This window comes from Benincasa hispida, unplaced genomic scaffold, assembly GCF_027475165.1.
Source record: "Benincasa hispida cultivar pf3 unplaced genomic scaffold, pf3_genome.v1.1 HicScf1420, whole genome shotgun sequence".
In the NCBI taxonomy this organism is placed as follows: domain Eukaryota; kingdom Viridiplantae; phylum Streptophyta; class Magnoliopsida; order Cucurbitales; family Cucurbitaceae; genus Benincasa; species Benincasa hispida.
The window spans coordinates 2,184-14,294 of NW_028325766.1; the positions used below are offsets into that span (position 1 = coordinate 2,184).

At 29.1% G+C, this 12,111-nt stretch overlaps 1 protein-coding gene across 1 annotated transcript; it reads left to right on the forward strand.

Annotated features, from left to right (window-relative positions):
• The first annotated feature begins 1,852 nt into the window (after positions 1 to 1,852).
• On the forward strand, positions 1,853 to 2,434 carry LOC150031196 (agamous-like MADS-box protein AGL80). The gene has a single exon (XM_090309237.1). The coding sequence runs from the start codon at positions 1,853 to 1,855 to the stop codon at positions 2,432 to 2,434; it is 582 nt and encodes a 193-aa protein (XP_090165363.1).
• Positions 2,435 to 12,111: the final 9,677 nt, after the last annotated feature.

The following is a 12,111-nucleotide window of genomic DNA, read 5'->3' on the forward strand; positions in this document are numbered from 1 at the left end:
GAATTTTGAGCTGAAGTTTTAAGGTAATGTTGCTAACTCAATTCTAAACATTTTTGTAGAAGGAAGTTTCTTCAGAAGAGGGCTGGATTTTGAGTTATGAATTTTTGAAGTTGTCACAGAGGATCTGGGCATAAGCAGACCGCTGCTTAGGAAGATGCTTAGGCAGCTCAAGAGCGAGAGCGAGGGAGAGCGAGGGAGAGCGAGAGGGAGCGAGAGGGAGCGACAGGAAGCGAGAGCGCGAGCGAGCGAGAGCGAGAGGTGGATCTCGCTAGGGACGGGAATCTCGCTGGTTTGCACTGGATCTCGCTGGTTTTGCATTAAAACTCGCTGGAAAGTGCCAAATCTCGCTGGGAAGGGTAAATCTCGCTCATAGGGATGATCTCGCTCATGATGATTTTCTCGCTAGTCATGCTGATTTTGTTGATAAAAGTTCCATTAGTAAATGAACTATTTGAGGTATTTTGATAAGAGGAGTATAACCCGTTAAGAGGCCAACGAGCTGTGATGACTATGTGATGACTTACTATTTTAATGATTTAGAAACTGTGATTTCTTGAAGATATTTCTCATGCTAAGTGTTTAAATGAAGTGCCAAGCAACGTGTTTGTGAAACTGTTTCTCATGCTAAGTAAAGCATGTTTTCCATGGAATTGATATGATTTAAATATGTTATTTTGTCCAAATACTTTCAGCATGTTTAAGTAACTCCATTTTTTATGATGAACTAGTATGATGATTTGAGCACTAAGCCTTAGTGTTCAACTAAATGTTAATGACTAGTTTTACTTAAAATGCGATACCGAAGGACATTTGAGAAGGTATCCGCCCAAATCTCAGTACATTTCATCACTAAAGAAGAGAAGATATTTTAACCTTTGGTACTCATAGCCTTAAAATTATAAAAGATTTATAGCAATAAGAACAAAACAAAAAGAGAAAACGAAAATGTAATAATAGATTATAAAAATAAAAATTAAAAATAATAATAAATTTTTCACATAAAAACAAAGAAAAGAAAAAGCAACAGTTCATCTCAAATATCAATTCAAACGGTTACATGTAATTCCCATTTCACACCTAATATAATATATAAATATATATTTTTGGAATAATAAATATACAACTCACTCAAATATTACTCATATATCTATATTGAATTATTTATTTTCTATGGTGAAGTAAGACTAATAAAAAGGATGTGGTTTAGGATGTATACATTTTTGTATAATTCATCGGTTTGTGATGTGACAAACTTTTTTTCCCAAAATATATTTTTGATTTTTTTTTTTTTGTTATGTGATTTTGGAATGATGCAATAGGATAAATGCAATCCATTGAACCTAAATATGACTTTTCATGAAATAAAATATAATGAGCAATACTTGGTGATTAATATTTGGATGTATCCTATTTCTATGCATCTTACTTTCATCACACACAATAAGAATTAAAATATTTAAATAAAGATATAAAAAGAATTTATCACGTAACAAATTATGATAAGATAATTTGGTGGATGCACAAAGATAGATATAGACCCAGATATATCTGAGTAATTTTCATACTGATACAACTTTTCTAATCATATGGTAAACTGTGATTGGACTATTGGGTCAGAAAGATAGGTGGAATGCAGGATGCAGTGGGGTATTTTTCATCTTTAATTACCACTAGTTACTAAAGGACAAAAATGCCCCTAGTAATTCGTTTACCAAGAGAATAAAAAAACATAGAAAAAGAAAAATAAAAATAAAAAGTTTAACCCCAAGGCTTATAAATAAACTCCAATGTTGCACTTTAAAATCAGAGTCCAGAAAGAACAAGAAGAACAAGAAAGACAGAGAGAGCCTCGATGACGAGGAAGAAAGTGAAGTTGGTTTGGATTGCAAGCGATAATGCAAGAAAAGCCAGTTTCAAGAAACGAAGGCTCGGATTGTTAAAGAAAGTAAGTGAACTCACCATTCTCTGCGGCGACGAGGACCATCCCGTCATCTGGCCATCTCTCTCCGTCGCTCAACACCTCTACCATCACTTTCTCAACCTTCCGGAACTCGAACGCCAGAAGAAAATGACGAATCAAAAGACATATCTCAAGGAATGTACCACCAAAGCTCAAGATATGCTAAAGAAACTCATCAAGAAGAATCAAGAACTCGAACTCGATCTTCTCATGCATCAATTGCATCAAGGTCATCATATTTCCCAACTCACCAATGGGGAATTACTCGCATTGTTCTGGATGGTCGGAGAGAGAATAAGAGACTGCCAAAAACGAATCGAGTATCATCAACAGGTTCATCGTCTTCCTCCTCCTCCTACTGAATTTGTTCCTTCTAACTCTCATCTGCTTGAAATAGGGAGCAATGAGATGGATCTTGTTGATAATGGAAGGAATTTGATGGATCAATGGTTTATTGATATGGTGATGAATTAGAATGATAAAATTGGGGGAAATAGTAGCAATATGGCAGGGGAGTTAGGGTTTGTTCAATCGGAAGTGAATATGGGCGATTTGATGAATGGAGAAAATTTGATGGTGGGAATCAGCGAATTAGGCGGAATGGAAACGATTATTGTTGAAGGAGATGGCGATGAGAACATTTTGTTATCGGAGTGGAATTTTGGGGTAAATGACAATTCTGGAATGTGTGAGATTGAGAAGCTTGTGAACGACATTAATGGCGTTGGTGTTGAGGCTACTGTTAGTCATATGGATTTCACTCACCAAGCGGATTTTGGAATCGGTGGTGACGTCAATGGTGGAGACCCTATGAGGAGTCTATATTCCGATGTCTGCTACTACGGCGACAGTGGTGGTGTAAGGATTGATGTGAATGACGATGCAGAGATGTTGCTTCAAGGATTGTTTGAAAGTGAAATAAGCTGCAACAATGAAAATGGAAATGGAAATAAAATTCAACATGGAAATGGAAATGAGAATCAGAATAAGGAAGGTGAAGACGTTAAAGATGATCTTCTAAGTAAGGAATTTGGGAGTTACTCCAATTTTCTCTCTCTCTATATAAAAATATTATGATGGTATGAATTATGATCTAGTGTCTAAAGAAAATAGAATAATGTGTTAGTTTCTTATGAGTAGTTAAAATCTAGTTCTCATTTTTAAGTGTGGATTAATTGAAATATTTGAGTAGTCTACTTAAGCATTTTTTAGAGATTAAAAAAAATATATGATCATCATGGCTAATGATCACTATTTTAGTATTTGTCCAGATAATTCTGTATCAAGTTTGTATAAGTTAATTGAGTGAAGTTTAAATTGTCTCTTTTTATAAGAATTTAAATATCTGATTTTTCATATATTATTGATATATACTTATTTAGTGAATTCGAAAATTCGATTTTCAATCTCGCGCAATTTTTTTATAATATTTGGAATGGAAGAATAGAACGGCTTCGAATGCATGAACTAGGTTTTTTTTAATAAAATTATAAATGTTTTTATTATTATTATTATTATTATTATTGTAACTCCCACAATGGTCTCGCATCCATGCAATTATAGAAGATGGTGAAACGTGAGTACATGAGGGTGGCAATATTTTGGATAATTATTCTCTTTTGGCTTATTCTTGGAATTTAAGGAATATTCTTTTTAAATAATAATGGGTATATTTTTTTTAGGAATAATAATGGGTATTTGAACCATAGAACATATTTGAAATCTTATAAACATATTATTAAAAAATGAGAATGACTGATATTTTAAATTAATCTCATTTTGAGGTATATCTCGTCTTGTTTTAGGAGTAAAGAGAGACAATAATGATACGAAACAAAATTTAGTAATTATTTGAAAATATTTGTTGGTTAGCCATGTATTATTTTTACTATGTCTATTAATATTAGAATTCAACTCTTTACCTAAGAAATATGCAAACAATTGTAGAAAAGAAATTACGAAGAATTAGGCTTAATTTTTAAAAATAAAAAATCAAATGGTTACCAAATGAAGTATTAGTCTCTTTTGATTTTAATATATAACAAACACTTATTTTTATATTTTTAATTTTGCAACAATTTAGTCCATATACACTTTCAAATTTTTAACAATTGTACAGGGCAGAGACTACATTATGACAAATGTTAAAATACATATACTAAATTGTTACATAATAAAATTGATGACTAAGACCTCATTTGATAATCATTTAGTTTTTTTAAAAAAAAATTAAGCCTATAGTTCTTCCACCTCTAACTTTTTAATTTGTTATCTACTTTTTACTTGTGTTTTAAAAAATCAAGCCGAATTTTGAAAATTAAAATAATAGTTTTAAAAGCTTGTTTTTCTTTTTAGAATTCTGCTAAAAAATCAATTTTTGTACTTGAGAAAGATGCAAATGATTGTAAGAAATTAAGATGAAATATGTTAATTGTCAAAAAACCAAAACCAAAAAACAAAACAATTACCAAATGAGACCTAATTTATTACAAAATAAAAAAATATAGAGAGAGAGATATTGAGGCTTAGTTTGGAGTTGTAGCTTCTAAAATAATTTCTCGTGATTGTAGTTCTAAAAAACAATTGTAAAATGAAGAAAATAGTAGTATTTGTTCAATTTTAATTTTGAACATGAAAAAGTATGTTAAATTTTTTGGATAAATAATAGTAAATTGTCGTGATTGATAATAATGCCTAAATTAAATAGACCTATTTTCATATTTTTTTTATAATTATTTAGGAAGCATTTAGGACAAGGGTTATCATCAAAATATAATAACCACCTCTTGCTACAAGAAAACTAATTCAAAACCTCTAATTAACTACAATCAAAACTATTTCAAATCCCGTATTTGCTACAGTATTTACTATTTACTACAACTTTTACTATTTTACATTCATCATTTTTTTTTATCATTTGCTACAATATTTACTATTTTCTTCTCAAACTAAAATAGTTTACATCTCAGACACATACTATTATAACCTAAACTAAAATAATCTATACCCAAAGACAAACTATCATAATCCAACTATAACAATCTATAACTATAATAACTAGTTTATTGTCCCAAACGCCTCTTAGATGTTATATCATATATGTTGAAAACTTAAATTTATATATTCTTTGCTCTAAATTTCTTCAAAGAAAAAATATAAGATTATTTTTTAAATATAGGAGAAATATGTGCTATTATGTAAAGAAAAAAATGATAGCATTGCACTAACCAATTTAAAATTTTAGGATATAGATATTCACTGCATAAGGAATATACTAAATATACAAAATAAATCTTAATCTATAAATAATAAAATTGAAATTTTGCTTAAAAGTTGGTCAGAAACAAATTTTTAAAACGATGAGAACAAATCAGTCTTTTGAAGAGTGTCCATGCATCAAGTTTAATCATCTATTTTATTAATTCAACATCTCGAAAAGCCTATACACCTATAATAATAAAATGCATCGACAATTTTCAAATGTAATCTTAATAAAGGGTCTAAATAATTGATTCACTTATAATAATTATGAAGATAAATTTAAAACGGAATTATATAATTTTTACAATATTTTTCAAACCAAATCTTAAAAAATATGATTAATCGATAAATTTATGAAAGTTCAAGATTTAAATAGGTATAATTTAAAATGAAAATTTCTCCAAAATAGATTAAAGACAACATGATCTCACATGTTTCATGAATAGCCCTGACACACATATGTATAGATTTAAAAATCTTCCACGTGGCCTGTCATGCATGCAATTCCGGAAACTGGTGAAAGGTGAAACTGTGAGAGTTGTATTGTAATATTTTGGATTTAATTATTCTTCTTTTGGCTTATTCTTCAAAAGTATTTGAGGAATATTCTTTTTAAATAATATTATGGATAATTTGAAATTATCATATATATAAATATATATATTAAATCTGTAGATTGATGTTGTTTTACTTTATTTGAAAGAGAAAACAATTTAATAATTATTAAGAAAAAATTAATGATTATCTGTATATTATCCTTACAATCTTTATTAATATTGATAAATAGTTGATCATATGTAATACTTTCATTGACAATAATGATATGATATTTTAATAATTGACCTTCTAAACAAGTCAAAAATGACGTAAGTTACATATCTAGTGCGTCGGTTTCGAAAGATAAAATAAGAACATTGATTTCATGATATTCAGATGTCACATGCAGAACACGACATAATACTTTAATAGAATATGTTTAATCAGATTTCCAGGAGTGACATCGATAAAAATAGTAACCCTAAAAACTAACAACTCAAAGCATTCACACTCTTAAAAGTTAAAACAAATATTCTTAATCATGAATATTTATGGAAAGTAAAAATTTAGTCTCTTGATCTTTAGTATGTAACAATTTATGGTGTGTTTGGGGCGAAGACTATCCTAAGATTATAATAACTACTAAAGTAAATACTATTTTGTATTCCCCAATTAGTTACAGTCAATATTATTTCTAAACCCTCATTTTCTATAGTATTTACTATTTCACATTCATATCTTTTTATTCATTGCTACAGTGTTTACTATTTCCTTCACAAATTAAAATAGTTTACACTTCAAACACATACTATTACAAATCAAGCTAATATAATCTATACCCCAAACACAAACTATTATAACTTAACTATAATAACCTAGGACTATAATAATTAACTCTTTGCCCCAAACGCCCCTTAGTCTATACACTTTTAAATACATAACGATTGTTCAAGATACAGATGACATCATTACAAATTTCAAAATACAAGTACTAAATTATTATAAAACAAAAAATATAGAGACAAAATCATGAGGTGTTTTCAAATAAAGAAAAATGAACCAACTTATTTACAAATATAACAACTCGTTACTATCTATCAATTATAGATCACGAGATTGATGTCCATCGTGATCTGTCGTCCATTGATAGATGTCTATCGTGATCTGTCGTCCATTGATAGATGTCCATTGATAGACAGTAATATTTTGTTATACTAAAAATATTTTCAAGAGTTTTACCATTTAAAACAATTACCCTTAAATACATTACCGACTAAAATTTAGCAATTAAATTATTACTTTCATAAAATTCACTATCGTTTAATTGAGATAAAATACCTGCCTCGAAATTCACGAAAGGAAAGAAATCATATTACAAATCTCGGTACATTTCATCACTAAAGAAGAGAAGATATTTTAACCTTTGGTACTCATAGCCTTAAAATTATAAAAGATTAATGGCAATAAGAACAAAAGAAAAAGAGAAAAAGAAAATGTAATAATAGATTATAAAAAAATTTAAAAATAATGATAATTTTTTCACATAAAACCAAAGAAAAGAAAAAAGCAATAGTTCAACCAATTGTCTCAAATATCAATGCAAACTTAACCGTAATTCCCATTTCACACCTAATATAATATATAAATATATATTTTTGGCATAATACATATATAAATATCAATGCAAACTTATCCTTCTATGTTTATTAATATTGATAAATAGTTGATCATATGTAATACTTTCATTGACAATAATGATATGATATTTTAATAATTGACCTTCTAAACAAGTCAAAAATGACGTAAGTTACATATCTAGTGCATCGGTTTCAAAAGATACGATAAGAACATTGATTTCATGATACTCAGATGTCACATGCAGAACACGACATCATACTTTAATAGAATATGTTTAATTAGATCTCCAGGAGTGACATCGATAAAAATAGTAACTCGAAAAGCTAACAACTCAAAGCATTCACACTCTTAAAAGTTAAAACAAATATTCTTACTCATGAATATTTATGGAAAGTAAAAATTTAGTCTCTTGATCTTTAGTATGTAACAATTTATGGTGGGTTTGGGGCGAAGACTATCCTAAGATTATAATAACTACTAAAGTAAATACTATTTTGTATTCCCCAATTAATTACAGTCAACATTATTTCTAAACCCTCATTTACTATAGTATTTACTATTTGTTATGGCTTTTACTATTTAACATTTATATCTTTTTATTCATTGCTACAGTGTTTACTATTTCCTTCTCAAATTAAAATAGTTTACACTTCAAACACATAATATTATAACCCAAACTAATATAATCTATACCCCAAACACAAACTATTATAACTTAACTATAATAACCTAGAACTATAATAATCAACTCTTTGCCTCAAACGCCCCTTAGTCTATGCACTTTTAAATACATAACGATTGTTCAAGATACAGATAACATCATTACAAATTTCAAAATACAAGTACCAAATTATTATAAAACTAAAAATATAGAGACAAAATCATGAGGTGTTTTCAAATAAAGGAAAATGAACCAACTTATTTATAAATATAACAAAACGTTACTATCTATCAATGATAGGCTGCGAGATTGATGTCCATCGTGATCTGTCGTCCATTGATATATGTCTATCGCGATCTATCACTGATAGACAGTAATATTTTGTTATACTAAAAATATTTTCAAGAGTTTTACCATTTAAAACAATTACCCTTAAGTTCATTACCCACTAAAATTTAGCAATTAAATTATTACTTTCATAAAATTCACTATCGTTTAATTGAGATAAAATCCTGCCTCGAAATTCACGAAAGGAAAGAAATCATATTACAAATCTCGATACATTTCATCACTAAAGAAGAGAAGATATTTTTAACCTTTGGTACTCATAGCCTTAAAATTATAAAAGATTAATGGCAATAAGAACAAAAGAAAAAGAGAAAAAGAAAAAAAGATTTTAAAATAATGATAATTTTTTCACATAAAAACTAAGAAAAGAAAAAGCAACAGTTCAACCAATTGTCTCAAATATCAATACAAACTTAACCGTAATTCCCATTTCACACCTAATATAATATATAAATATATATTTTTGGCATAATAAATAATAATAAAGTTCTTTTTTAGTCAAAATGACAACTCATAATGATATAGTAATATTTAAGTTTGGGTTAATTGCTATATAACTACCCCTACTATTCCAGATTTTCCTTTTGACAACTCATCTTCATTCACCAATCACAATTCCAATGTTGACTGACAAAAATATGAATTTTTATTTCGAAAATAAATTGTTTAAATTTTTTTTTTTTTTATAACTTTGTAGGGTTTGAATTTTGTATAGCTTTTGTGATATATTCTATTTCTTTTTCTTTTTCTTTTTTTTTTTCAAGTAAGGTTTGGTAGATTTAATGATTTCTCTAAAGGAGTTTAATTAGATAGGCTACACAACTTTTGCTTATAATTAAACATGAAATTTAGGTTTTGGTTAATAATTAGTTTGTTTTGTAGTTTGGACTTTGAAAACTGTGTTTGTTTTCTCCTAATCTTTTTACAGTAATTTTCATCCATCCTTAAGAAAAATTTGCATTCATAGCCAACTTTGTGTAGCTTACTTTATCATCCGACTATAATTTGCCAAAATGAACATAGCTTCAACTGGCAAAGTGTTTGTATTATTATCCTCAAAGTGAGAGATTCGACTCCCCTACAACATATATTGTAAAAAAAAAAAAAAAACCATAGTTTGTCACACGATCAACTCTTTTCATATATACATATATATACACTTGGGTGCATCCCGTGTTGTACTCATTTTTGTACAACTCATTCGAGTATCATACTGATACAACTTTTCTAATCATATGGTAAACTATGATTGGACTATTGGGTGGCTACAGAAAGATAAGTGGAATGCAGAATGCAGTAGTGTATTTTTCATCTTTAATAACCATTAGTTACTAAAGGACAAAAATGCCCCTAGTCATTCATTTACCAAGAGAATAGAAAAACTAAGAAAAATAAAAATAAAAATAAAAAGTTTATTCTCAAAAAATGACAAAAATGCCTCAAGACATATCTCAAGGAACGAGCCACCAAAGTTTAAGATATGCTAAAGAAACTCATCAAGAAGAATCAAGAACTTGAACTCGATCTTCTGATGCATCAATTGCATCAAGATCGTCATATTTCCCAACTCACCAATGGGAACTACTCGCATTGTTCTGGATGGTCGGAGAGAGGATAAGAAACTGCCGAAAATGAATCGAGTATCATCAACAGGTTCATCGTCTTCCTCCTCCTCCTACTGAATTTGTTCCTTCTAACTCTCATCTGCTTGAAATATGGAGCAATGAGATGGATCTGGTTGATAATGGAAGGAATTTTATGGATCAATGGTTTATTGATATGGTGATGAATTCGAATGACAAAATTGGGGGAAGTAGTAGCAATATGGCAGGGGAGTTAGGGTTTGTTCAATCAGAAGTGAATATGGGCGATTTGATGAGTGGAGGAAATTCAATGGTTGGAATCGGCGATTTGTTCTGGATGGTCGGAGGGCGGAACGGAAACGATTATTGTTGAAGGAGATGGAGATGAGAACATTTTGTTATCGGAGTGGAATTTTGGGGAAATGACAATTCTGGAATGAGTGAGATTGAGAAGTTTGTGAACGATATTAATGGCGTTGGTGTTGAGGCTATTGTTAGTCATATGGATTTCACTCACCAAGTGGTTTTTGGAATCGGTGGTGACCGATGGGGACCCTATGGGGAGTCTGTTTTCCGATGGCTGCTACTACGACGACGTTGGTGGTGTAGAGATTGATGTAAATGATGATGCAGAGATGTTGCTTCAAGGATTGTTTGAAATTGGAATAAGCTGCAACAATGGAAATGGAAATGGAAATGGAAATGAGAATCAAAATAATGAAGGTGCAGACATTGAAGATGATCATTTGCTTATTCTTAATTAAGCTCTAAATAATGGAGGAATTTGGGAGTTACTCCAATTTTCTCTCTCTATATACATATATATAAAAATATTATGATGGTATGAATTAGGATCTAGTGTCTAAAGAAAATATAATAATGTGTTAGTTTCTTATGAGTAGTTAAAATCTAGTTCTCTTTTTTAAGTGTGGATTAATCGAAATATTTGGAGTAGTCTACTTAAGCATTTTCTAGAGATTAAAAAAAAGTATGATCATCATGGCTAATGATCACTATTTTAGTATTTGTCCAGATAATTCTGTATCAAGTTTGTCTAAGTTAATTGAGTGAAGTTTAAATTATCTCTTTTTTATAAGAATTTAAATATCAGATTTTTCATATATTATTGATATATACTTATTTAGTGAATTCAAAAATTCGATTTTCGATCTCTCCCAATTTTTTTATAATATCTGGAATGGTGGAATAGAACATCTAGCTTCGAATTCATGAACTAGGTTTATTTTAATAAAATTATAAATGTTTCTATTGTTGTTGTTATTATTATTGTTGTTGTTGTTGTTGTTGTTGTTGTTGTTGTTGTTGTTGTTGTTGTTGTTGTTGTTGTTGTAACTCCCACAATGGTCTCGCATGCATGCAATTACAGAAGATGGTGAAACGTGAGTACATGAGGGTGGCAATATTTTGGATAATTATTCTTCTTTTGGCTTATTCTTGGAATTTGAGGAATATTCTTTTTAAATAATAATGGGTATTTGAATCATAGAACAAATGTGAAATCTAATAATAAAGATATTATTAAAAAATAGAATGACTGATTTTTTAAATTAATCTCATTTTAAGGTATATCTCGTCTTGTTTTGGGAGTAAAGAGAGACAATGATGATACGAAGCAAAATTTAGTAATTATTTGAGAATATTTGTTGGTTACTCGTGTGTTATTTTTACTGTCTATTAATATAAAATATATTATTAATAATTACAATTATGTCATACGTTTGATTGATAACGAACGATATGGTATTTCAATAATTGACATTCTAAACAAGTCAAAAATGACAACTTACGTATCTAATACGTTGGTTTTGAATGACATGATAAGATCATTGTTTTTGTAATATTCAAAAGACACGTGCACAACGAGACATCATATTATTATAGAATATGTCTAGTCAGAGTCTCCACACGCGACATCTATAAAAATAGTAACCCTAAAAAGCAACGACTTAAACCATCTAAACTTAAAAACATGAAGGTTGAAAAAACATATTTAGTCATTAAATTTTGAAGACTAACGATTTAGGTCCCGTTTAATAACTATTGGGTTTTTTAAAATTAAGGCTATAAATTTTTTTGCTTTGTTATTTGTTTTTTTACTAATA

Bases quoted from the DNA above. Each gene is read 5' to 3' on its own strand.
- LOC150031196 (XM_090309237.1), top strand. From the start codon at position 1,853: ATGACGAGGAAGAAAGTGAAGTTGGTTTGGATTGCAAGCGATAATGCA.